General features: G+C 46.3%; 3 protein-coding genes across 3 annotated transcripts; 1 reads left to right on the top strand and 2 right to left on the bottom strand.

The window, feature by feature from the left end:
* Positions 1–297: 297 nt before the first annotated feature.
* On the bottom strand, positions 298–8,977 carry LOC139326172 (tumor necrosis factor receptor superfamily member 4-like). The gene is made up of 7 exons (XM_070956311.1): positions 8,851–8,977; positions 7,083–7,205; positions 6,682–6,780; positions 5,508–5,574; positions 3,984–4,168; positions 2,722–2,859; positions 298–371 (listed from the first exon to the last, which is right to left on the bottom strand). Exons 1-7 carry the CDS (start codon positions 8,975–8,977, stop codon positions 298–300), a joined length of 813 nt encoding a protein of 270 aa, XP_070812412.1.
* A 2,136-nt stretch (positions 8,978–11,113) lies between these two features.
* SDF4 (stromal cell derived factor 4) lies at positions 11,114–21,308 on the bottom strand. The gene is made up of 7 exons (XM_070956099.1): positions 21,218–21,308; positions 18,993–19,358; positions 18,025–18,161; positions 17,775–17,888; positions 16,742–16,900; positions 14,769–14,944; positions 11,114–11,731 (listed from the first exon to the last, which is right to left on the bottom strand). The coding sequence occupies exons 2-7, from the start codon at positions 19,298–19,300 to the stop codon at positions 11,555–11,557; spliced, it is 1,071 nt and encodes a 356-aa protein (XP_070812200.1). The 5' UTR covers positions 19,301–19,358; positions 21,218–21,308; the 3' UTR covers positions 11,114–11,554.
* Positions 21,309–22,418: 1,110 nt separating this feature from the next.
* On the top strand, positions 22,419–25,487 carry B3GALT6 (beta-1,3-galactosyltransferase 6). The gene has a single exon (XM_070956112.1). The coding sequence runs from the start codon at positions 22,518–22,520 to the stop codon at positions 23,553–23,555; it is 1,038 nt and encodes a 345-aa protein (XP_070812213.1). The 5' UTR covers positions 22,419–22,517; the 3' UTR covers positions 23,556–25,487.
* Positions 25,488–26,898: the final 1,411 nt, after the last annotated feature.

The raw sequence follows: 26,898 nt of genomic DNA, 5'->3' as shown, positions 1-26,898 counted from the left end.
TCACATCCTTTTTTTAGAACAAAGAAGGCTGTGAAAAATAATATATGCAAATTCGGGCAAATACTTCAAAAGAAACCACAACAAGAAGAAGAAAATAATAAACCCCGAAACAATATCAGGGAGGAGAAATAGGGGGAGGGAGGGAGATACGGAAAAAAGATATGCAAAAGATACGCTGATTCATTCAGAATAAAAAAGAATCGGTTGAAAAATAAACTCAGATAAACTCTATTTCTGATTCAGAAGTCCAAATTCGGGGGATTTTTTTGTTTGTTTGTTCTTGTTTGTTTTGGTAGGTCAGCCCTGTACAAAATCGGATTTAACGCCGACTTCTTGTTCTTGGATTGGCAATCGATAATCGTTCTCTTTGCCTAAAAGAAGAGGGGGGAAAAATTACATTTCAAAGAAGGCAGCTCAAAAGGTGGTACGCAAATTGCAATTAAAGCATAATCTTTAACGACGCATTTCTTAGCTTGCAACGAAGCTACAGGTAGTTCTTGACTTAGAAATCGTTTGTTTAGCAACCGCCAGAAGTTTCAACAGCCCTGAAAAGTTTGACTTACGACCAGTCCTTGTACCTATGCTTTTTGTTGATTATCGTAATTTTTGGAGTATAAAATGCACCTTTTTCCCCAAAAAAAGAGGGTGAAAATCTGGGTGCGCCTTATACTCCGAATGTAGCCCTGCTCAGCTTCTCAAACAGAGATTTCAGAGGCTGAAAAAAGCATCAGAAACGAAGCATCAGAAAAAAAAGCCTCCAAACAGAGCTTCAGAAAAAAAGCCTCCAGAGCTTCAGAAAAAAAGCCTCCAAACAGAGCTTCAGAAGAGAAGCCCCCAAACAGAGCTTCAGAGGCTTTTTTTCTGAAGCTCTGTTTCGGAGGCTTTCAGAGGCAGGAAAAGAAGTTTTTGCTGAAACAGAGTTTCAGATGTTTCAAGGGCAGAAAAAAAAGCAAAAAAAAAAGCAAGGCACAGAGCTCACAACCAAGGAACCTGTTGCTAAAATTCACCTCTGGGAACAGCTGATTGGGGGTATTCCATGCGTCTTATACTCCGCAAAATACGGTAGTTTATAATATAAAATACAACAAAAGAAAAGAGTAGGAAAAATAGGGGAGGGAGAAGGGAAGGAAAGAGTGTAGAAAAGAGGGGAAGAAAGAAAGAAAAGGCTGTTTCCGACTCCCTTGGGGGGCAGCAGAATAAGATAATAATATCAAACCTCAACTTTTTCACTTTTACATAATAGTATAAATCAGCCATTTCTATAACAACAAATCTATCTAATCTGTAAAGCCTAAAATCAAAAGTTTTCATTTCTTTTCCCACCCCAAGCACAAAGTCCAGAAACGGTTTCCAAGCAGAAGCAAAAGTAATTGTATTTCCCCCCCCCTTTAACCAAAGCGGTCCGTTTAGCCATTTTCTGCTAACTCCGTCAACTTTTGCAGCTGACGTTCGTTGGAAATGCAGATGCAAAGAAGGGACTTTTTAATCGTCTGACAAAGCAAAGAAATATCGAAGTAGGAGTCGCATCTTGATACAGAAAATTCTCAAAGTGAATATAAAGATAAAACCAGAAACTTTTTCTTTTGGGTTTCACGGAAAAAGACTTGAGAAAAAAAAAATTGGAGTTTTGATGTTGATGTACGTTGACGGCAGTAAGACTACATTATGCACAAAAATGGAAGGGCACTTTGATTCCAAGAATGGACGAATGACTGGGGCGGTCCTCGCACTTGCGTCGTGTTACGTAGATTCAAGGATCAAGCCCAATAACTCATAGAAGTCATTCCTTTTCTAATAAATATATTTATTGTTTCTATTAAACATCTTAACAGGTATCATGATAGGAGAGAGCACACAAGATGAAGGAGCGGGATGGGGCTTATATACTAAGGAGGCGGAGTAAAGGTAAGGAGGAGTTATAAGGGGGTGGTTATTGGAAAAGGGAATTAATATTTACATCCTTTTGATATATACATCAATCAATCACATTAGTTAGTGATCAAAATGTGGGCATTTAGTAATTGGCATGGGTTTACAATGGTTAGAGCATCACTTGACCTCCATTGATGACTTTTCTAGCTAGTTCTGACTAACAAAAGTCAAATGAGGAAACCGGGATTTGCTTAACGACAGATTTTACGCGTGGCTCGCTTAAGAATTGCAGTGATTTGCCTAACAACCATGGCAAAAAAAGGGTCTTAAAGGTGGGTGTGACTCACTTAACAACTGCCAGGTCCCAATTGGAGTCGTACATTGAGGACCTCTCGTCATTTGGCAGGAATTGCAATGAATTTCACTTGAAAACAATTAGCCAACTCCACAGTGGTGGGATGCAGCCGGTTTAATGCGCAGCAATTTGAAGCTCAGCTGCTTACCTTCTAAGGCAGCCCCGGTAAATAGGACAGCGCAGGCGCGGAAATCAGCTGTGCCGCACGAATCAGCTGAGCCAGAAAGAAGGAAATATAGGACAGGATAGGGCGGGGCCAGCTGATCGTCAGAACTACTGAACCGGCCCGAACCGGCTGAATCCTATCTCTGCAACTGCAGTAAAACACCCCCCTCCTCCTCATATTAATAATATAAAAAGGGGAAATCCGTTTTTAAATCAGAAAGGATGTAATTCATCAGCTTATATTCAGCCCCATTCGCCGGGAAAGGAGCCCCTCAAAGCCCACAAAATCACATTTTAAACCGTTTTTTTGGCAGCAGCCCCAAACTCGCACTTACAGGGGAGAGCATAAATTTCAGTGCACAAAATGTCGAATTTCTTTTTCTTCGTCCTGCGATAAAAGAACAGAAATACCAAGATTCCAGCTACGGTCATCAGGAGGACAATGGTGATCAAAATCCATACAAATCCTAAAAAAACAAAAAAAAAACAGAAGAGGAAAGTCCGATGAAACTTTTATTCCTGTTGCTTTTCCCAATTTCTTGGCAAAGCTAGAAAGAAGCAACGGATGGAAGCTAATCAAGGAGAGAAATTTCCTGGTCAGGGAGAACAATTAGCCAGTGGAACAGCCTGCCACCAGAAGTTGTGGGTGCTGGAACTTTTTAAGAAGAGACTGGACAACTGTTAGCCTGGAATGGTATATGGCAGTGATGGCTAACCTTTTTGCCATCGCGTGCCAAAAGCGGGGGAGAGTGCTGAGTGGTCGGGTGCGTGCGTGCCCACACCGATAATTCTATGTGCCCGGCCCCCCCTGCGCATGCGCGTGACCCCATCCATGCTCCCCCTGCTTTAGGCATGTGATAGCACGGTGGACCCAGTAGGCCTGTTTTTTGCCCTCCCCAGGCTCCAGAGGCTTTCTAGGCGCCTGGGGAGGGCTAAAACAGCCTTCCCCACTCCCCAGAGGAGGGGAGGAGACAGGGGAGGCTGGAAACAGCCCGTTTGCTGACTTCCGGTGGGCCCAGAAGGTCCGAAAATCAGCTGGCCAGTGCAAGCATGCGTGCTGGAGCTGAGCTAGGGCAACACTCTTGTGCCCACCAATATGGCTCCACATGCCACTTATGCCACGCGTGTCATAGGTTCGCCTTCATGGGTTTAGGGTCTCCTGCTTGAGCAAGGGATTGGACTAGATGACCTCCAAGGTCCCTTCCAACTCTGTTATTCTAGAAAGGACCCACTTCTCCTGTTTTCCCCCTGCAGACTTTCTAAAATTTAAGGATAAAACTTTCTTACCCCTTCACACGTGCCGGATAATTTTTTTTTTTTTTTTATTTGATTTATATGCCGCCCTTCTCCGGAGACTCAGGGCGGCTTACAATGCTTTAAGCAATAGCCTTCATTCTTTTGTATATTTTATACAAAGTCAGCTTATTGCCCCCACAAACTGGGTCCTCATTTCACCTACCTTAGAAAGGATGGAAGGCTGAGTCAACCTTGAGCCTTGGCGAGATTCGAACCCTGCAGTAATTGCAGGCAGCTGGTCTTAAGCAGCTTAATAACAGGGTGCCTTAAACCCTTGTACTACCAAGGCTCTTACCTGGATTTGTAGGCACAACACTTGGAGATAAATCCAGGTTCATGGTAAAGACACCGGTCTCCTTTGGAAAGGGAGTGGGATGCATGATAGTGCGCTGGGTGGGAATCGTGCTGGATGGCTTTTCACAAATCGCATCCATGTCTTGCTTCCCAGGGTGTTGGATTTTCCTGCCGCTGGCTGTGCAACTATGAAATAGAAACGTAACAATAATTTGCAGCCGGGTTTCAAGACAAAAGGATGGGGCGCCGTTACTGAACAAAAAAATAAATAAATAAAAATGACCCTTTGCAGAAATTGCTCCTCACTCTGCCTTGTATCGATTTTTAAATCAGTGTTTCTCAGTCTCAGCTATGTCAAAACCTGTGGACTTCAACTCCCAGAATTCCCCAGCCGGCATTGGTATTCTGGGAGTTGAAGTCCACAGGTCTTACAGTCGCCAAGATTTTAAAAAATCAAACGGTTGAAATCTCTTCCTTTACACTTCTCGCTTTCCTAGAGCTTGAGGTTTCGTTCACCCTCTCGTTTCAAATGTCAGCTGTCCAGTTGGCGAAATCCAGAAAAAGAAACTCCCGGGGACATTATTTTCCAAGAGTATAAAACTTTACTGAATAAATCCACCTCGGCACCGAGGAAGCAAAACCAGCTCTGAGCATCTCGCGCGAAAGCACGGAGAGTTCATTTCCCCTTTTCCCACGGGCCATCCACAGTCCGTTACATCCACCAATCACTTCCGTTCAGTTTGTTTTGGGAACCAGCTGGCCACGCTGTGGCACCTGCTCAGGGTGTCCTTGAAGGGGGAGCAACGTCTCACGGGAACCGATGATGCTTGGATGCCATTCTCCTCACCCTCTTGCATTCCAATCCACCCCTCCTCCCTTTTTTTTTTGTCAAGCAAAAAGGAATATAGGGGAACGTTTGAATCCATCTTGTGTTCACCTTATTTTAGCCTCTTTTTGCAGTCTGGTAACAAGCAAAATACCTCTAAACCCATAAGGAGCAACTGCACCCAACAGCATTTCCTCCTCAGCATTCAAACTTCCATTTAAACCAAGCCAAGATGCATTTCTGAACAAGCCCCACCAAGCCAAGGATGCATCAAAACAATTGGGGTTGTCAGAGTGTTTACAGATGTGACTACTATTTTGAGGAGCAAAATGCAGGACACAGAGGTTTTATCTTTACAAACGGTGGTTTATATACAAGTATTTATACATACACGTGCCAAGCAAGGCCAGGCAAGCAATCAGTCTTCTTCACCTCTACACAGAGAACTACAATGCAGATACACAAGGAGAGAGAGAGACGCCCTCTAATGGCCTCCTTTATATAAACAGCTTCTTAAAGGGCAATAACCCTGCTGACTTATCCTCAGTCTTAAAGGGGCTAGTCAGCTTTAAATCTTCATTTAAGGGGTGATTTTTTATGAGGCAATGGCTCACTTAGCCCTGGGGATCTGGGCTGACCCCCACACCTTTTCCATTCAATTCCCCGTTTCATGCAAGGTTCATTTAAGAAAATACATACTTGGTCCAAGGACGACATTTCTCGTTCCCTCCGAGGGAAAAATACCCGCTGGGACAGGGTTTGCATCCTGCAAAATGACACAGAGGAGTTTTGTTGGTGTGTGTGTGTGTGTGTGTGTACGTGTGTTTGATGTATATCCCAGTCTTCTTACACACCACCAAGAATCCCTTCTAATTGGGCCAGGCTATCCATCTAATTGAACAGAGACTCCGAGGGCTGGAAGGGGGTTTTATAGGCCAACCCCAGGGGTGGGCTTCAAAAATTTTAGCAAGGGGTTCTCTGCCTGGTTGCTAGGTGGGCGTGGCCATGGTGGGCGTGGCCTAGCCATCCTCCTGCAACATGGTGGGGGGCGTTTTTGCCCTCCCCGGGCTCCGCAGGCTTTCCTTGAGCCTCCGGGAGGGCAAAAACGGCCTCCCCAGGCTCTGGAGGCCCTCTGGAGCCCGGAAACTTTCCAATCTTCCCGAACTTCCAGTAGGCCGTTTTCACCCTCCCCGAGCCTCTGTTGTTCTTCTCTGCACACTTTCTAGGGTAAATAAACGATCCCCATACCAAGGGAAGAAAATAACCAATCAATAAGCCATCTACTGTGTTTCTCCAAAAATAAGACCCTGTTTTATTTTTTGCCACCAAAAAAGGCACCAAGTCTTATTTTCGGGGGAATGTCATCAACTGAGTAACCTCACTTGCATGCGTCACCTCCGGCCTCCTTTTTATTGTCAGAGGCCTTCAGGAACTTCTGTGGCCAGCAAGGCTTTCCTGAAGGCCTCTGTAGCTGATAAAAACGTTCCGGATCGATCCGGAGCTGGCGAGGCAGGTGTTGGGGTATGCAAGGCCTGGCTACAACTGTCCAAAGGTAAGTAGTAGGGCAGCTCCACCCATCCCCATCCCAGCTTAATTTTTACCCGTGCACTCTGGAGTGGATGGGATCTTAATTAGGGCTTATTTTGTGGGTAGGGCTTATATTGGGTGCACGTGTAAAAATCAAGCTAGGACTTACTTTCAGGGTAGGTCATATTTTCAGGGAAACAGGGTTTTGGGACGAATTTGAGAAAAAAAAACCCTTCTCTTTTTCCAAAAAAGAACACCCCGCAGAACATTCGATGTATCTCACTAGGTTTGATTTTGGATCATGGACCCATCTCTCAATTCCCTGAAATCCATCTTTGGCCCTTACTTTTCTCCTCTTGGCTTTCTTCGGGAGCGTGACCGGGAAGGCAGGCGCAGACGGTATTCGAAGTCGCCCGGCACGGTGTTTTCTCCTGGAGGCCTCGCTCTACGAGAAATAAAAGATCGATTCCGGGCTGCAAAAAGCGAAATTTGTGGCACGTGCCATTTCTAGCAGCTCTTTGTGGAAACCGACGGGGAAAAATTGAGTGTGGTTTTGATACCCTCAGCAACCAACATTTCACGACCAATCTCTGCATATATCTATTTTAGATTTATAACACCGGAAAAGGCCATTCAAAACCAACCAGACATAAGTCGCTGTTGTGAAACCACAAAACAACACTTTTTCCTGCGAAGGAAGCCAGGAAAGGAGGTTGCAGTGATCTTAGTTTTGCCCACCAGGCTTACCAGCGTTACAATCTGTGCAACGATTACACGTCGAGTGGGTATGTTTGTCGTTGTAGTAATTCTCATCGCACGGTTCGCACACGGTCGGGGATGAGCCCGTGCAACGTTTCGCCAGCTCTTTTCCTAAAGAACGCAAGAAGATGTTCGCGGATGGAAACCGAGCCTCATTTCTGCGACACCCCCCGCCCCCCAAATGACAGGCCATCCATCCTCCAGGAAGCCCAGTTTCCTTCTCCGTGTCACCCTCCAAACAACCCTGCGAGGTAGGTTGAGGAGTGGCCATCAACCTTCCTTTGAGGAGAGATTAGAACTCGGGGCTCTCTTCAGCTAAGCTGGACATTTCGACTAACAGGGAAAGTACCGTGTTTCCCCGAAAATAAGACCCTGTCTTATATTTTTTTGAACCCTGAAATAAGCGCTTGGCCTTATTGCCATGCGCTCAAAAGCCCAATTGGGCTTATTATCAGGGGAGGTCTTATTTTGGGGGAAACAGGTTAGGTAGGTAGGTAGGTAGGTAGGTAGGTAGGTAGGTAGGTAGGTAGATAGATAATGATATAGAGAGATAGAAGATAGACAGTAGATAAGATAGATAGATAAGATAGATATGATAGATATCGTGTTTCCCCGAAAATAAGACCCTGTCTTATATTTTTTTGAACCCTGAAATAAGCGCTTAGCCTTATTTTCAGGGAGGTTTTATTATATTGGGGCGCGTGGAGCAAGATGGGGCTCCTCTTACCGTCTTACCTGATTTCCAGCTGTGTGTTTAAGTATTTTCGGGGAGGGCTTATTTTAACGCATGCACTCAAAAGCCCGATTGGGCTTATTATCAAGGGATGTCTTATTTTCGGAGAAACAGGGTATTTGGCCATGCCACCTGCCGAAGACCTATCAGCTATCATGGTCAAGGAGGATGGGAATTGTAATCCACAGCCCGGTGGTCTCTCTCTCTCTTTCTCACCCACACACGCACACACACATAAGTGTCAAACTCAAAATGAGACTCCACATATTCATGAGGACAGAACAGTGAAGGTTCACTGGGGGAAAAAAAATGGAGAAATTTAGCCTCTCCCTGATTTTATGGGGTCTCACAAGGGGGTTTGACCTGCCTGGAATTTCTGCTCCCCCCCCCCAATGAGGTACGTACCCCTTCACTGAAACTTTCAGAAGTGATCAATGATCAACTTCAAACCACACCCGCCCGATTATTAAAGAAAGAGACCGCATCTAATTAATTGGGACCATTCCCCACACTGCAATCTAGAGTCTCTTCGGATGGGAGGCCACCAGGAGTTTCTAACACAGTAAGCTAGACTGGGAGGGCTGAGAAACATCCAGGAGAGTGTCAGGGGGCAAAACCAAAATAACGGCAGAGTCAGCATTTAAAATTAATTATTTTAAAATTAATTTTTTTAAAAAAAGCGATAGGAAATCAAGGACACCTCCAGAAAAACAGAGAACCCGATAGAGGATCATGGAGTCACTTCCCAGCCAGATAAGACAAGGTCCCGTTCCCTCACATTCCAGCTAGAAAAATCTTGATTTTTTTTCCCCCCTCCAGAAAAATCTGAATTTTTCTTCCCTTTGCAAACCATTGAAAACGATTTTGGATGGAGCAGCCCCAGAGTGCAAAGGATGAAAATAAATAAATAAATAAATAAACCCCAGGGATCTCCTAAAGTGACCGAGAAGCCATAAAGGTAGAAACGGAGGATTAAAACAAGTTCTGCATTCAAATGCCCCCCACACCTTCAGCGTCACTAACCTGGAGGACATAATTTGCAGCATTTCGTTTCGGAGAGGGGATATTCGTTGTCTTTACACCTCAGCCCCCAACCCGGCGAGGACCAGAGAGACACAGCCAGTGAAATCAAGCCCAAACTCCACTTCATGTCTCGTTGTGCCACGGACTCACAGACGCCGCTGCGCTCGAAGGGGGAGAGAAAAAAAACCCCACAATCCTGTGTAAGGCAGGATCTACTCTGACTTTCGAGAGCCTGTGGGAAATTTCAGCGATCTGAGAGCTCTTTGAAGATCTGGTGTTTTACCATAGAAGTTTGCGTCAGTTCGGCACCTCCCCTAATGTGGAGCTTGTAAAGCACTAACGGAGAGCTACTAATAGTGCAGGCTCCTTCTGGTGACTGCCAGGTGCCAGCAGTTCGATTCTCACCGGCTCAGCCTTCCATCTTTCCGAGGTCATTAAAACGAGGGCCTAGATTGTTGGCGGGCAATAGAGAGGGCTGTAAAAGCCCTGTGAAGCGGTATATAAGTCTTAAGTACTATTGCTATCTTCCTTCCTTCCTTCCTTCCCTCCCAGTGGTTAGAATGCAGTATTGCAGGCTAACTCTGCCCACTGCCAGCAGTTCGATCCTGACCCGACTGGCTCAAGGTTGACTCAGCCTTCCCTCCTTCCGACGTCGGTAAAACAAGGACCCAGATTGTTGGGGGCAAAAGGGCTGACTCTGTTAACCGCTTAGAGAGGGCTGTAAAAGCCCTGTGAAGCGGTATATAAGTCTTAAGTACTACGGCTATTACTAAACTGGCAATGCTTGGCAATTCAGCCCAGGATCTTTTCCAAACTAAACATCCTCTCGACAATCACGGTAATCTTTGCAAACAGAAAGAAAACCAAGAGGAAAAGGGAGAGGGGTAGAGGGGCAGGGACACAATAGCAACGCAATACGTTGTTTTTTTTTTTTGGGCAGCAGCTAAAAAAAAAGGCCCATGCAATTCCAGGTTGCATTAACAGAGGGATAGAATCGAGATCCCGTGAAGCTTTAGTAGCACTTTACAAAGCCTTAGTAAGCCCACACCTGGAATACTACATTCAGTTCTGGTCACAATATATATAAAAAAAAATGTCAAGATTCTGGAAAGGGCGCAGAGAAGAGCAAGAAAGAGGAGTAGGGGGCGGGAATTGGGTATGTCCAGTTTAATGAAACAAACGACATGATAGCAGTCTTCCAGTATTTCAGGGGCTGCCACAAAGTGTTACGAGATGGTCTTTGTAGTCCCTGCCAGGTTGAAATATCCCAAATGGCCACCGGAGGGGACTTTTTCCATGCTGTGCTACAAATGGTCTTTTTAGCCCCTGCCTGGCTGAAATATCCCGAATGGCCACCGGAGGGCACTGTTTTCATATGCTGTGCTAAAGATGGACTTCCTACTCCCTGGGCACTTTTGTCGTGCCTTGTGCTACTAGATGGTCTTTGTAGTCCCTGCCTGGCTGAAATATCCCAGATGGCCACTGGAGGGTACTTTTGTCATGCACTGTGCTAGAGATGGTCTTTGTAGTACCTGCTGAAAGATCCCGAATGGCCAACGGAGGGCACTCTTTTCATTCCCTGTGTTATAGATGGCCTTTTTAGCCGCTGGCATGCTGAAATATCCCAAACGACCACTGGAGGGCACTCTTTTCATACCCTATGCTATATAGAGCACGGGTGTCAAAACTCGATCGCGTCATATGACATATCGCTAAGTATTGCGACTTTTTTTGCATTTGCGAAGCTGGAGTGGGCCTGGCCTGCGCGTGACGCATCCGGGCTGCCAGTTTTACTCCCCTGCGTGAAGATGGCCTGAGTTATCCCTTGGAGGCTGCACTCCCCAAGATCGCCAGGAGATGGCAGGTTTTGCCAGAGATTTGCTTTTGATTGTTCTATTAATTATTAAATAATTATGAATTATTTAACTATGGCTCTAACTTATCCTCCCTCCTCCAAGTTACGCCCATCATATTTTTCCCACGTTCATATTCTGGATGCTTGGCAACTGGCTTGTCTTTACGAGTCCCAGACCCCTTCTGCCATGTGCTCATCATTGGCATCCTTTCCAGGACATCAATGGGCGAAACCGGATTCGTTTAACGGCCATTTGACTCGCTTAATGGCCATGCCCAATAAAGGCCATGGGATACCTCCCTTTATGACCCTTGCTGCCTAACAACAATTTTTACGGTTCCAAATTGGAGACTACCGGTAACCTTCCTAGGTCGCACCCTTGGGTCGCACCCAAAATAGCCACCACAATTTGAGCAGTTTCCAGTGAATCGATGTTTTCCCTAAACATTCTTTTTCAAGCGATCACAAGAGCTACACAACCGCACCATGATTTTAACTTGATGTAAAATGAACATATTCCCCTTTTCTCCCTCCCGCCGGTGGTTTTTCCCCCCCCCGATTAAAAAAAAAAAAAAAAAAGGATCGGATCGTGGGATCTTCAATTCTGTTCAACCGGCACCGCAAATCAAGAACGTGTCCAGATTTTATCCCTGGCGAGTTCAGAGAGAAAAAAAACACATTTGGCTTTTAATGTACGCGGACGGGCTTTTGAAAGGAAAAAGTCCAGAAAAAAACCACCACAACTGTATATGCACAGAACACAGACCCAGCGGCAAAAAAGGAAACGCGTGTCGTGTTTGGGGAAAACGAGGCGGCGCGACGGTGCGGACAAAGGGCTCCAGCGCGCCTTCAGAATTCCTCGTGGACGTTCCGTGCGTAATCCATCAGCTTGCTGCCGGTGAAATACTCGCTGTATTTTAAGATCTCCTCCAGCTCCAGGTGGTGGTTTTGATTCTCATCCGCCACGGCGATCATCTGCTTGGCTTCGTTCAAGGCGTTGTACTCGTTCATGGGGTCCATGTACTCCTAGGAGGAAAGCGAAGGGAAGGAATAAAGGAACGCCCTTTATTTATTAAATAATAAGGAAGACTCGGAATATTGCTTAACTTGGGATAATTGGGATCAATGGATAGAAATTAAAAATAAGGAATGTATAGAACAAAATGAGATATAAAATGTGATTAAATATGTCGATTAAGGAGGAATATGTGGGAAGAGATGAAGAAAGTTAAGAATTAAGTGCTGTCAGAAAGACGTTGAATTGTTTTTGTTATAGAGGTATTTTAACTTGTATTTTTGGATTTTAAGTGTTAATAAAGGTTTTTTTTTAGAAAAAGGAACGCCCACAATCAGCAATTCAAGCCGAAGTATCTTACAGGGGGGTGAATCTCAGCCTTCGGCCATCCCCTCCATCCTCAATAGAATAGAATTCTTTTATTGGCCAAGTGTGATTGGACACCCAAGGAATTTGTCTTTGGTGCATACGCTCTCAGTGTCCATAAGGAGAATAAAATACATTCTTCGAGAATGAAAAGATACAGCACTTGGTGCTAGTCATAGGTTACTAATAAGCTATCAAATCGTACTAGGAAACAAGTAAAAACAATATAATTGAAAGATACAAGTAACATGGATATAGTCATAAGTGGGAAGAGATAGATACTAGCAAGGAAGAGAAGAAGAATAGTAAAACAGCCTTAGTAAATTATTTGACAGTGATGCGGGAATTAGTTGTTTAGCAGAGTGATGGCGTTCGGGAAAAAACTGTCTTTGTGTCTAGTTGTTCTGGTGTGCAGTGCCCTATAGTGTTGTTTTGAGGGTAGGAGTTGAAACAATTTATGTCCAGGATGTTAATAACCATTCAGGGAATAGCTTTCAATGTCAAGCTGGCCTTATTTATTTAGTTTATTATTAAATAGAATAGAAGATAGAATAACAGAGTTGGAAGGGACCTTGGAGGTCTTCTAGTCCAACCCCTGCTGAGGCAGGAAACCCCACACCACTTCAGACAAAGGGCTATCCAACATCCTCTTAAAAACTTCCAGTGTTGGAGCATTCACAACTTCTGGTAGCAAGTTGTTCCACTGGTTAATTGTTCTCACTGTCAGGAAATTTCTCCTTAGTTCTAAGCTGCTTCTCTCCTTGATTAGTTAAATTTATATACCATCCATGTTTCTGTCTGAGTCCACTGTGGGCTCTAGCAACCTAAGATTTAACCAGTATCTCCTTTTCTCTGTTTAATCCAGGAGTTTATTCCATCCTGTGGAATAAGAGAGAACAGCACTGAACAGATTTTAATTTTATTTACATTCCGCCTATAACTCAAGGTGAAGAACATACCTAACCTTCCTCCTATTTTCCATACGACGACAATCCTGTGAGATGGGTTGGACTGAACGGGAGAAACTGGCCCAAAGTCACAAACCCAGCTGGCTTTTGATTCCCAAGGCGGGATTAGAATTTAAAGAGTTTCCTCCACCTTCTAGTCTGGTGCCTCTTAACCACTAGACCAGACTGATTCTACGAAAAACCTCATTTCACCTGGCTGACGGCATCCGTTTCCCCGCATCTCTTTTCAAAGAAATTGAATTCCCAGCGGTATTTCTGGCACTCTATTGTAACTCCATTTTTAAGTCTGGTGGTGCCCTGAAATGAGTGCCCAACCCTCCAAAGTAAGATCGAGTGAGCAGTGATGAAGGGACTCAAGGTGGCTCAGTGGCTAAGACGCTGAGCTTGTCGATCGAAAGGTCGGCAGTTCAGCGGTTCAAATCCCTAGCGCCGCGTAATGGGGTGAGCTCCCATGACTTGTCTCAGCTTCGGCCAACCTAGCAGTTTGAAAGCGCGTAAAAAATGCAAGTAGAAAAAATAGGGACCCCCTTTGGTGGGAAGGGAACAGCGTTCCGTGCTCCTTTGGCGTTGAGTCATGCCGGCCACATGACCACGGAGACGTCTTTGGACAGCGCTGGCTCTTCGGCTTTGAAATGGAGAGGAGCACTGCCCCCTAGAGTCGGGAACGACTAGCACATATGTGCGAAGGGAAACTACCATTATACATCAGACACTTCACTTCTCATTGAACGCGCTTTTCTGGATTTACTCAAGAGTTGCTTTAACGCGGCTCAATGAAGCATAAAGAAAATCTCGCGGGCCATTTTGGCCGTCTCCAGAAAATTGGAAAGATTATACAATGGAGAATGAAAGATGGAAGAAAAATTTCGCAGGTGTCCTGAATCCTTAACATACAATCCTTAACTCTTCCTGTACCTCAGTACCCCGGGGTAAAGTTGGAGCTATTAAAAACGCAACAAGGGATCATTCTTGTAGCGCCAATTCATTTGTGTAATTAAATTTTGATTAGAAGAAGAAGGAGAAGGAGGAGGAGGAGGAGGAGGAGGAGGAGGAGAAGAAGAAGAAGAAGAAGGGGGAAGGAGGATTCAAGTGAAAAAGGAGCAACTGAACAGATGCAATTAAATGCAGGAGAAGGGAAAAGCTGCTCCTCCAACAGGAAGGCACGCGAAAACATTAGCACCCTAATTCCTCGGTGAAGGATGAGAAGGGGGATTAATTCTGGGGTAGAACGCTGCCAATGAGATTAGATAGATAGACAGATAGATGATAGATAGATAGATAGATAGATAGATGATAGATAGATAGATGAGATAGATAGATATATTCCGTGAGAAAGTGGAAAGCTGTCTCGCCCGCTCTTCCTTTTGGTAACTTGGAAGTCAGAAAAAGCTGAAACTGCAAACCAACTTCACAGAAGAATGCTGTGCCCACACATCCGTTTGGCTCACCTGCCCTTAAAAAGCTGAGCGTGTGGGGGGGGGGGGGAAATTTAAACAGTAATGCAGTCTGGGGTTTGGGGGTTTTCCCCTCCTTTCTTTCTTCAAAGTTTGGACCGTTTCGAGAGAATTGCCAGCTCGATCTAGCAGGCATCAGCTTGTTTCAAGAACTACTGGCCTGGTACTTATGACACTAAACCGCAGCTGGTGTGGAGGTGTGGGAAATGCATGTAATTTGGGGGAGGGAGAATTAAGAAATTAAGCCACGATTTGGTTACCTCCAGCTCTTCCATGGTAACGATACCATCATGGTTGGCGTCGATGACGTCTTCGAACTCTTTCTTTCGGTCTTTCACCCAGTCGTCATCCACATCCTGGGCTTGTTGGTTTTCAACCGTGCCAACCGGCAAGGAAATGAACTCCGAAAGGGTCAGCTTCTTATCGCCGTCCTGATCTAACGGGGGGGGGGGGGGAGACATGGCGGGATGATTGAGAGAGAGATAAATCAAATCAAACAAGCTGCACGTGGTAAAGATTGAAATCTTCTCGATTCTACTTTTTGCCTCCGCCGGGCACGTCTTCTAGCCCAGCTGCGTCGGCTTGGCGTTACCAGCACAGGTCGTCCTTGACTTGCGACGGTTCGTTTAGCAGCCGTTCAAAGTTACAACGGCACTGGGGGAAAAAAATGACTTGGGGCCAGTTTTTCACACTTATGACCAATGCAGCATCCCCTCCAGGGTCATTGTCATTCAGATGCTTTGACAACTGGTTCGTATTTATGATGGTTGCATCGTCCCTGGGATCATGCGACCCCTTTTTTGCAACCTTCCGGCATGCACAATCTAATTGAACAACTGCAGTGATTCACTGAACAAGTGTGGTGAAAATAGTCGTAAAATGGGGGCAAACTCACTTGGCAACATAAATGTTGGGGTGTCAATTGTGGTTGTAAGTCGAGGCGTTTCTGTAGTCCTCAACTTAATGAACCTTCATTTAGTGACTGTTACAACAGGGCTGAAAAAAGTGACTTAAAGGTCCTTGCAATTATGACCATTACAGCATCCCAAGGGTCATGTGATCAAAATCTGGGCACTTGGCAAGCATTTAAGGGAGACTAGCATAGATCTATTTCAAGCTATTTAGCTCTCATCAGCTAGCCATACCCTTACTCGGATTCGAACTTGGGCTGCCTGCATGTTAGGCAGTTGTATTAACCTCTGAGCCACAAGTTCTCCTCCCTTCATCAGCTTGAGCCAGGGGAGAGATTAAGTGTTTTTCTATGGAGACACCTGGTCTACCCCAGCATGTGGGAGGGAGCATCCTGCATCCCTTTCACCTTTCAGCTCCAATCCAGGAGCCCTCAAGCAGTCGCATTCACGACAACTGCCTAACATGCAGGCAGCCCAAGTTCGAATCCAAGTAAGGGTATGGCTAGCTGATGAGAGCTAAATAGCTTGAAATAGATCTATACTAGTCTCCCTTTATTTCTTTATCAGCAAATATAAATTTGGTATAAAATGGTTTGTCGTGAATGCGACTGCTTGAGGGCTCCTGGATTGCAGCTGAAAGGCGAAAGGGATGCAGGATGCTCCCTCCCATATTTATTTTCATTTATTCAAATTTCTATACCGCCCTTCTCCTTTCGGACTCAGGGCGGTATGCTAGGGTAGACCAGGTGCTTTGACAGAAAAACACTTAATATATATGCATGTGTGTGCGTGTATATATATATATGTGTGTGTGTTCGTGTGTATAATATATAAGTATGTGTGTGTGTGTCTGTGTGTATTATGTGTATCTATAAAATATATTTTAAAGGGGTAATTCCAATAAAATATAACAGGAATCAATATTAAGGTTATACAGCTGGAGTGAAACAAGCTTGTCTCCCTTTCAACTGGATAAAGGTCTAATTTTTTTTTTACTCCCGGCACGAATCTCAGGTTTTAGACTGCAAGTCTTCGCAATCAAATGTGAGTTCAGAGCACCCCGTCCTGGGCACCAAAATCCCAGCCATTCAGAGTTGGGCTGAGAAGCATCAGGCCAGCTCAGTTCATACAGCCAACCCCTGGTGGGAACATCTGAACTCAAAAAAGTGTTTTTCAAACCAGATGTTGGGACTTCAACTCCCAGAATTCCCCAGCCGGCATTCATTCACCCCCTCACAACTCCAGCCCGGGTGACCATCAAAGGATACTCAGCCACTGTGCCATCTTATCTGCCGGGACGATCGGAGTTTTGAAGAACGTACCCAAATCCCGGACGATTTCCTTGACCATAAATTTCAGCATTCCCCTGCTGTGCTCCGGATGAAGGAAAGACAAAAATTCTTCCTCGTTCAACAACAGATCGGCCGGAGGGTTGTCGGCTTGATACCAGCGATCTTTCAAATTATCAAGGACTTCCTGGGCTGTGGGGGTAGAGAAGATTAAAAAAAAAAGAGGTTTTTCAAAAACGGCAAATGCCGAAGTTAAAAGGCACAAATGTCTTTTTACCGTCCTGGTTACAACTGACAAGAAGAGAACTCGGCTGGAGATTTTGGCCAATGAAGATACGGCTTGTTATTGTTGTTTTTTGTTTCACCACCACAAGTGACTTTTAAAAGAGATTTCAGAATTTGTGAGGCCGGGAGTTTTGGAAACCACCTCTGCTAGCGGCTCCTGTGGGGTTTGTTTCCTCTTCAGAACCCATTCGAAAGAACCACGGTTCTGTTGAACGCGGCTTGTTGGGTTGGCAAAGTCAGGAAAAGCAGTGGAAGAGTGTCTCTAAACCCCTGAGAAGTGAGGAGGAGCTTTGAACACGACGCACAATGATTGATATTGTTTCCCGATTGCTTATTTGTACCCTATGACTATCATTAAGTGTTGTACCTTATGATTCTTGACAAACGTATCTTTTCTTTTATGTACACTGAGAGCTTATGCACCAAAGACAAATTCCTTGTGTGTCCAATCACACTTGGCCAATAAAGAATTCTATCTATCTAATCTATCTATCTATCTATCTCGAGGAAAGACACACAAAAGCTTCCTTTATCCCAGCTGTGTGACCTACATTAAACTAATCCCTCCGAGGTTAAAATAATAGCAGCGATATAGTCTAGGCTGTGGTGAAGGGAGGGGAGGTACGTGCGCGACTCGGTACACTGCGCCAAGCGAGAATTAGGAAACCTTCCTTGGAAAACCAGGAGAAAATTGTGATTGTAATTTTTTTAAAAAAAAAAAAATTTCACAGGGAAGATCCCCAGCCTGGGCTTCCAGGTTCAGGGAAAGAAAGACACTCACTCTCTTCGTCGATCTTCAGCTCTTCGTTGTTCTTAATCTTTTCCGCCACCTCCTTCTCGTTCATGCCTTTGCTTGCCAGAAACTTGATTTTATATTCATCCCAGGACACGTGGCCTGAAAGGAAAGGAAAGAAGCCTCAGCAATCTTCACGCAGTCGATCGTAACTTTAGGCAGATTCTTCTCCCCCATGGCTGCCATCCGACTAAGGCGAAGGCTGGCCCCCCTTTGCTGCCTCCCCCCTTTCTCTTACCATCACCGTCAGGGTCCACGGCCCGGAAATGCATCTTGTTTTCTTCCACAGCCTCTTGGAAGTGCTCTTCGGTCTTCTCCATGATCCAGCGCTGCATCTCCTTGGCGCTGATTTTCTTGTCGCGGTTGATGTCAACCCTGCAAAGTTCAGCGGGGAAAAAAAGCGCCGCGTTAGAGGAGTCCCAATCCCCAGTGTCCGACGAAAGGGGAAAAATCCTCCCTCTTTGCTGAGCCAACAACCAACCAGCCTACGAGCTCAGGTGATCCAAGGATGGAGGAAGGAAGGCCACCGTAGAGTCTCAACCAGGGGTGGGCCGCTGGGGGTTTCGCAGGGGTTCGGGAGGACCTCTAGCTAAGATTCTGTGCAGTTCAGAGAACCCCCAAATCCCACTCCTGGCTGGCCCCGCCCATCCCAGCCCACCCCTCCCAAGAGTCCCCACGCAGCCCATTTTGGATGCAGGTAAGTGCAGGGCGCGCATGGAGGCTCAGGGAGGGCGAAAAACGAGCCTACCGGAAGTTCGGGAAGACCAGAAACGGGCCCGTTTCCAGCCTCCAGAAGGCCTCCGGAGCGCGAGGAGGCAGTTTTCGCCCTCCTGGAGGCTTGAGGAAAGCCTGCAGAGCCCGGGGAGGCCAAAATCGTGGCCCCTTCCCCCGTCGTGGTGCAGGAAGCCAACTAGGTCCCTTCCAACTCCATTCTGACTGAAGCTTTGTAATAATTTAATGTCGATAATTTAGTGGCAGTGGAAGGAATAAATAAGAGCATATTCTCTTAAGCAACGAGAATCCAAGGCAGGTTTCCTTCCTTTAATTTCCTTTATGGAATAACTTGGAGAGTGCTCTGACCGAGGTTTCCCTAAAAAGCAGGAAACAGAGTCTTGGTCCCGGCAAAACCCCTTTTATTCACACAACTATGAATCCCTTTCATTCACAGTCAGCAATATTTTCAAGTTAAAGCCAGACGGGGCTCACTTTGAGAAAATCACCACCAGTTTCTTCCGGTTTCTCCGCGGTTCCGAATCTTCCTCAAACTCCTCCATCTCTTTCCCCAGGAAAACCTCCTGGTGGAACTCTTTGTTGAGATGTCCGTCCAGCTCCATCTTGACCCCGTTCAGGTGATCCGGAGGGAGGATCTCATTTTCGTCTTTGTCGACGGCCGCTTTCTCTTTGAGGATGGAGCTGTTGGCGGGCCGAGCGTAAACGTCCATGAGCAAAAAGACGAAGAGGAGGGATAAATAGATGGAGCCCAGGCTGCAGATGAAGACGCGTTTGGAAACCATGGCTCCTGTCCTTCAGGAGGTCAAGCAGGACGAAGGGTCAGTATGGTGTCTGGATAACCTGGAGGTGGCAATGGGTCAAACCATTAGAATTAGAATAGAATTCTTTATTCGCCAAGTGTTGATTGGACACACAAGGAATTTGTCTTTGGTGCATACGCTCTCGGTGTACATAAAAGAAAAAATACGTTCATCAAGAATCATAACGTACAAGACTTAATGATAGTCAAAGGGAAACAGTCAATATAAATCTTAAGGATACTAGCAACAAGGTTACAGTCATACAGTCATAAGTGGGAGGAGAAGGAAGGAAGGAAGGAAGGAAGGAAGGAAGGAAGGAAGGAAGGAAGGGATGGAAGGAAGAAAGGAAGGAATAGAATAGAATAGAATAGAATAGAATAGAATAGAATAGAATAGAATAGAATAGAATAGAATAGAATAGAATAGAATAGAATAGAATAGAATAGAATAGAATAGAATAGAATAGAATTCTTTATTGGCCAAGTGTGATTGGACACACAAGGAATTTGTCTTTGGTGCATACACTCTCAGTGTACATAAAAGAAAAGATACATTCGTCAAGAATCATAAGGGACAACACTTAATGATAGTCATAGGGAAACAGTCAATGTAAATCTTAAGGATACCAGCAACAAGTTTACAGTCATACAGTCATAAGTGGGAGAAGGAAGGAAGGAAGGAAGGAAGGAAGGAAGGAAGGAAGGAAGGAAGGAAGGAAGGAAGGAAGGAAGGAACGGAAGGAATAGAATAGAATGCTTTATTGGCCAAGTGTGATTGGACACACAAGGAATTTGTCTTTGGTGCATACGCTCTCAGTGTACATAAAAAGAAAAGATACATTCGTCAAGAATCATAACGTACAAGACTTAATGATAGTCATAGGGAAACAGTCAATATAAATCTTAAGGATACCAGCAACAAGGTTACAGTCATACAGTCGTAAGTGGGAGGAGAAGGAAGGAGGGAGGGAGGGAAGGAAGGAAGGGATGGAAGGAAGAAAGGAAGGAAGGAATAGAATAGAATTCTTTATTGGCCAAGTGTGATTGGACACCCAAGGAATTTGTCTTTATAGAAAATCCCTCTATATTCAGATAGCTTTTAGGAAGAAAGATCCTTCCTCTTTTTGTTTAAAAGAGTAGAAGCTGCTCCTCGGTTCCACCAAAGCGAAAATCAGTCTGCATCTTCTCAGAGGAACTCGGTTTATTCCACAGAAATAAAAAGAAACCTCCAGGCAGACAAGCCAATACAGGCAGTCCTCGGCTTACAACGGTTCCATTGAGTGACCGAAGTTACAACGGCACTGGAAAAAAAGCGATTTAGGACCCTTTTTTCACACTTAGGACCGCTGCGGCGTGGTCACGCGGTCAACATTCAGATGCTTGGCCGCCGTTTCCTATTTATGACGGTCGCGGCGTCACACACGATCCCCTTTTAGCGTCCTTCTGACAAGCACAGTGAATTGGGGAGGGGAGGGGAGGAGCCGGATTCACTTAACGACCTTGTTACTAACTGAACTGAACTGCAGCGGTTCACTTAGCAACGGTGGGCAAGAAAAGGTCGTAAAACGGGGCAAAACACACTCGGGGAGATTAAAGGCGAGGGCTGGGCGGCGGTCGTTAAGTCGAGGACTTCCCGCCCTGGCCCAAAGGATCCAACCTGGCTCCCCAGATGTGATCCAGTATCCTCGGGTGGATCCGGCTTGCTCGATCCCCCCGGCAGAAAAGCCCCCCAGGGACCGCCCCGAGGTGAAAAGGGACATTCAAAGGGCGGCACTCTGCACATGCCCAGAGGAACCGTCGCCCGAAACACCAAGGAAAGCGCTCTCTTCGGGGGCTTAGGCACTCTGCACGTGCTCAGAGGCGGCCTTTCCTCCCCCGTCTTCCCATCCAAGGGTCTGACCTTCCCGGTCGGCCGCCCAGCTTCCTCATGCCCGACTCAGCGACGGGGGCAGCGGCGGCCTTTCTTCCCCTTCAGACCGGAAGCCGGAAACTTCACTCCGGGCTGGGAGGACCGGCGAAGCCCCGCCTCTTCCGCCCCCCCCCCCAGTGATTGAGCCTGTCAATTGCCCGCCCGTCCCGAGGAACCGACTCCCAGCAGGATTCGGTTTTATTTTCCCCCCCTCCCACTTACTAAATAAAATATGAAATAGAAATAAAATACACATAAAAAATACGAAACGTTTTATCTTTTTAATTGATAATATTTACGAAGCGAGCAGGCGCTCAGTTAGACACCTCGATGCTTGAAGGCGAACGGGGGGTGGGCGGAGCTCCGCTGTTGGAAAGCGGTCCTTTTGCGACAAGCGAACCCGAGGCAGCCATCTTTGTTTCGGGCACAGCTCCACTATCCTTACTGGCAGGCATGAACTGCGTCGCAGAAGAAATCCCCGCCCCGGCCCAAGACCTTTCTATGTTGCCCTAATTCATCATGGCGGCGCAGCCTGCCCTCAAAGATGGCGCCGGACGTCAGCCTCACTTGCCCTGAGACGGGATGGCGGGAGGAGGCGTCGCAGGGGAACGAGAGGGGAAAAAAAAGCGGTCACGTGGTTACTATAGCGCGCTCGGCCCCCACCTCCGCCGCTCTTTCGCGTTTTTCTCTCCGCCTCAAAGAAGCGGCCGGGCCTTTCCAAGAACGGTCTCGCGGGCCCCCTGGCGTCAAGAAACCCGAGCGCGCATGCGCCGCGGGCGAGAAAAAAAAAAAAAAAACCGCTTCGCCGGGGCTGCTTGAACCCGAAGCAGGAGAAGACAATGAACCTTCCGCTGGAGGAGACCCAGCAGGCATCCGGCAGCGTCTCCGAACGCGGACCGAGGAGGTGTGTCCCAACCCGCCGTCCGTAGCCGTGGGGGGAAGGGGAGAAAATCTTCCCGCCAAAACCTGAGGCAAAACTGCCAGGGGGGGGGAGGGAAAGAGGGGGGGACTAGTCACCGCTAAAAGAAGAGTTGGGCCTGGCCGAGAGGGGCGTGGCCAAACCCGCGCCCCGCCCCGCGGCAACGGTGGGCGGGGACTTAACCTCGCCTCTTTAACCAATCGGCACCCGGCTGGGCGACCCGTCGCCGAGGGATTGGATCTTTTCCCGCGGAGAGGCGGGGCTGAGCCTTGAAGAGTTGGAGGGAGGAGCCATTTTTTAGCACCTCCCCCGAGGCTGGAAAAAGAGCCGTGGCCGTTCGTCCCGCCCGCTAGAGGGCGCTGAGGGGGGACCATGAAGCTGGTGCGCCTGCTGTGTCGCCACAAGACCCTGCTGGCAGGGCTGTCCCTCTTTGGGATGGTGCTGCTCTACCTGGCCAAGTGCACCTCGGAGGGCCTCAAGTCCTCCCCGGGGTGGGGGCTGCCCCACCAGCAGCAGCCCCCTGCCCGGGGAGGGCCCCTGGGCGGCCCTCACCCCCCTGCGGCAGCCCCTCCGCCCCCTCCAGAGGAAGCCACCTTCCTGGCCGTGCTGGTGGTCAGCGGCCCCAAGTACACCGAGCGGCGGAGCATCATCCGAAGCACCTGGCTCTCGATGGCCGGGCGGGTGCCCCGCAGCGACCTGTGGTGCCGGTTCGTGGTGGGCACCGGCGGGCTGACCGGAGAGGAGCTGCACAGCCTGGAGTTGGAGCAGAGCCGCCACCACGACCTCCTCCTCCTCCCTGACCTGCGGGATTCCTACGAGAACCTGACAGCCAAAGTCTTAGCCATGTACGTCTGGCTGGACCAGCACCTGGACTTCCGCTTCGTCCTGAAGGCCGACGACGACACCTTCGTCCGGCTGGACGTCCTGGCGGAAGAGCTGCGGTCCAAGGAGCCACGCCGCCTCTACTGGGGCTTCTTCTCGGGCCGCGGGCGCGTGAAGTCGGGCGGCAAGTGGAAAGAAAACGCCTGGCTCCTGTGTGACTACTACCTGCCTTATGCCCTGGGCGGTGGCTACGTCATCTCGTCCGACCTGGTGCGCTACCTGCGCCTGAGCCAAGACTATCTCAACCTCTGGCAGAGCGAGGATGTCTCCTTGGGGGCCTGGCTGGCTCCTGTGGATGTCAAGAGGATTCATGACCCTCGCTTTGACACCGAGTACAAATCACGTGGTTGCAACAATAAGTACGTGGTGACGCACAAGCAGAGCCTGGAAGACATGCTGGAGAAGCATCAGACTCTGGCCAAAGAAGGAAAGCTTTGCAAGGAGGAAGTGAAACTCCGACTCTCGTACGTGTATGACTGGAACGTGCCTCCTTCCCAGTGCTGCCAGAGGAAAGATGGCATACCCTGAAATCCATGGACTGGAAGGGAGGAAGGGAAGCCGAACTGCTGCAAGGGACGGACAGGTGTCAGAACTTTCACCCAGTATGCCTAATCGTACTTCATCGTTTTTAAACTTTCAGATTAATCCTATTTTCATTTAATTTAACAAAAAGTTACGGAAGAACACGGAGCCTTCTGCATTTCTCCAAAACTTAGGACCCTAAATTATAAATTCATAAAGGGGACGTCGCTCTGTGGGATGTGAAACATTTAAAAAACAGTGTTCCAAAACAACTGTGTTAAGTGACACAGCCATTCTCCATGACAATACATGTACATTTTGGGCAAATGCCAGTACTGGCGACCGTTTCTCCCCTATCCCTTACTTCAAAAGGATGTAGACTTTTTTCCCCTCCAAGGCTGTTGATGGGTTAAAAGAGTCCCGTATCAGGAGAGCAATTAAAACATGAACCCCAATGGAATTACAAATTAAGGTGCTGCCAATCGTTGTCATTTCTGAACTGAAATGGCGACTTCTGTCGGAGATTCACACGCTGACATTTTTTAAAAAATGGAATATCCTTGACTTGACGCTTCTGTTTCACTTGGATAATTTCTCGAATGTCCGTTATTACAACATCTTCCACTTCCCGATTGCTATCGTCTGCTCTTTGAATCACCTTTCCCTTTACTCAAAATGGGGATGTTTTAATCTAAGAACAACATTTCAGGGTGATCTACGTGATCGGATGCTGGAGCTATCATTGTGGCCTATTGGATGGCTGGAGAAGATCAGCTATTTTTAAGAGGTGGCTTAATTGCTGAAGAAGACAGCTTCATTTTGACGGAAAAATCCACACCATCCCTGAGGGAATTGGATGTTTTTAAAATTGTGGCTGTTACTTTTTTCAAATATACTGTTGATGATTAAAACAGGATTACATCCTTTTCTTAGGGACCAGTATTTGAGCTATAACTAGATTACAATGAGCCGAAATGGGAGATGGCTAAATTGGATGCCTTCCTTGATCAATTTCTTTATTTGAAGAGAACTATTTGAGAGCAAATAGGTTGCAAATAACGATAATCTCATTTGCACACCCTGGTTGTTTACAGCAGGCCTAGTTTTGACAAAGGGGGGGCTTAATTCACCCAGAATTTATGTGCTGTCACTGCCTTTCTGGTGATGATAGTACATAGGCTTCAGTCAAGTCACCTCAAAAACCTTTATTGTGGCCATGATGCCCAAGGTGTTAAAAGAGTTCTGGACCAAAGGATTTTCAGAAAGATCTTATAGATGGATGGAATTGTTTCTTTTTAGGGATGAATTGTGCCCTGTTGGATGGAGGGACTCATAATTTTTATATTGTTGGAGGGGGGGGGGGCGTCTGTTAATCATGTTTGTTTTTCCTGGCATCTAGAATAATCCTGGCTCTAAATATTTACATTTTTCCATAGATATTTGAACTTTCCCCCCCCCCTGAAAACTTAAAAGAACCTTAGGGCTTAATCTGCTTTTTATTCAGAAAGCACTCATAGCAGAGAATCTGAGATACATATCTATTTAATGCTTATATTGAATCAAGAGAAAATTATAATCCAACCCTGTTTTAAGGAAAGAGTTGCCGAATTACATTTTTATTTATTTTTTCCTGGTGGTCTCCCATGAGAGTTCTATCAAGTCCGACTGTAATTCACTTTTTCTGAGATTACTTGAGGCCGGGCAATAGCTGCTACTTTGCTACGGGAGCAAAATTAGTTTGTTTTAACGATGGACTTTTGGCCATGTTCGGCAGCTCATCAGTTGTCCAAGCTTCCTTTGAGAAATTAGTTACCAGAAACAATTGAAAATATTTGTCCCCTCCAAGGGCAGTTAGTATTGTATGTAAAATTACGTGCTTATAATAATAGTGATAATTTATTTATAAATACTGTAAATGTACTGTGTATAGTTTCAGGCCTGAGGAAAATGGTTGAATGTCTTAGTCATTTTAATTTATTAAAGGAATGTGTTGGAAGCTCAGAACAGTCCTTTATCAAATGCCATTGTTTTCTGCTGAACGTTTTTTTAATTTAAAATTCTCTGGTGCTGCCTTTTAATTCAGAATCCGTCACGTTTATCTCCTGGAGCTTGCATGAAAGACTGTATAGATTGATCCTTCCGGTTGAAACGTTACTGCTTCTGAAAGCTGTTTAAATATTTTGCTGATTCTGACTTACATAAAAGGCCCTGTTCTCCATATATCTGCACACAATGGCCTGCGCACCACTATCTAATTCTTCTATGGTGATTGGATTTTTTTAAGCATCGGGGGGAAAAAAAGGAAAAGATACAAATGAAATATGACAGTGGGATTATAGGGCTTTTTATTAACCACAGCTGGAAAGCAGACCTCTCATTCTGGGCATAAGCGCTTATGAAAGTGCGAGTAGAGATTTGCCATATTTGACTTGATACCTCAAAGGTGCTTTTTCAAAAGGCAACTGGACTGTGGTTTTTTTTTCCCCTTGAGGAAGAAAAAGAAGACATTTCGCTTCTCATCCAAGAAGCTTCATCGGGTTCTGAACGGATGAAGCTCCTTGGATGAGAAGCGAAACTTCTCCAGTTTTTGTCCTTGAAGTTTTGAAAAAACACCTTTGAGACAACGAAGACTTGGATGACTGAGAATCTCCACAGACGTTGACTCGATATCGAATCTGCCGTGATGCCTGTTCAAAACATCTTTTTCGATCTTATTGTACTTTAAAGTACAATAAAGTACAATATTGTACTTTAAAGGTTTTTTGGTTTTTTGGGGGGGGAGAACTTTTCTTCGGAGTTGCAAATGTAACGTACACCCGAACTCTGAGGAGTCTAAGTCCCAGCCAAGTGCATCCTTGCAAGCCATCGATACCCTGAGGCTGGGAAGAGCAGGGACGAAAACCAATATCTTTTGATTTCCTCTCAATGTTTGGCCGCAGATGAAAGCCTGGTCCCTTCCCCGAATCCTTTTTTTCTCAACCTCTTTTCAGGAAACCAAGGTTAGAGGAAGGAGAAAGGAGTCGGTTTTCCAAATCTGCTCACCGCATCTCCTTCCTGGGCGAGGTGTGTCCATTTCAATTTGTATTTTTAAGAGAGAGGCTTTGCTAGAAGGCAGAATGAATAATGCATGAAGGACCTTGCTTTCCCGCCTCCCATTACCACTGGGGAGCCTGGCCGATCGTAGTTTCCTTTTCTTATTAGGCTGCAGGGATACAGGGACAGTTAGGAAGGGCCTGGGTGCTTCCTCTGAGACACCCCCCCCCCCAGTAATGAGAGGATGAGTTGGAAAATATCTCCAGTTTCTCCCAATCCTCATGGACAACGCACTGCACAAGGCCAAGCCTTAGAT

Source organism: Pituophis catenifer, unplaced genomic scaffold (genome assembly GCF_029215685.1).
Source record: "Pituophis catenifer annectens isolate HBS135680 unplaced genomic scaffold, rPitCat1.0.hap2 SCAF_18, whole genome shotgun sequence".
Classification (NCBI taxonomy): Eukaryota; Metazoa; Chordata; class Lepidosauria; order Squamata; family Colubridae; genus Pituophis; species Pituophis catenifer.
Note: the sequence above shows the minus strand (reverse complement) of the source record. Positions and strands in the feature narration are given on the sequence as shown.

Coding starts and splice junctions, on each gene's coding strand:
- LOC139326172 (XM_070956311.1), bottom strand. CDS start 8,977: ATGAAGTGGAGTTTGGGCTTGATTTCACTGGCTGTGTCTCTCTGGTCC. Junction 6,781..7,082: donor TTGCACAGATTGTAACGCTG/GTAAGCCTGGTG, acceptor TATTTCTCGTAG/AGCGAGGCCTCCAGGAGAAA. Junction 4,169..5,507: donor AAATGTCGTCCTTGGACCAA/GTATGTATTTTC, acceptor TCTATTTCATAG/TTGCACAGCCAGCGGCAGGA.
- SDF4 (XM_070956099.1), bottom strand. CDS start 19,300: ATGGTTTCCAAACGCGTCTTCATCTGCAGCCTGGGCTCCATCTATTTA. Junction 17,889..18,024: donor CGTGGACCCTGACGGTGATG/GTAAGAGAAAGG, acceptor CTTTCCTTTCAG/GCCACGTGTCCTGGGATGAA. Junction 14,945..16,741: donor GGAAATCGTCCGGGATTTGG/GTACGTTCTTCA, acceptor CCCCCCCGTTAG/ATCAGGACGGCGATAAGAAG.
- B3GALT6 (XM_070956112.1), top strand. CDS start 22,518: ATGAAGCTGGTGCGCCTGCTGTGTCGCCACAAGACCCTGCTGGCAGGG.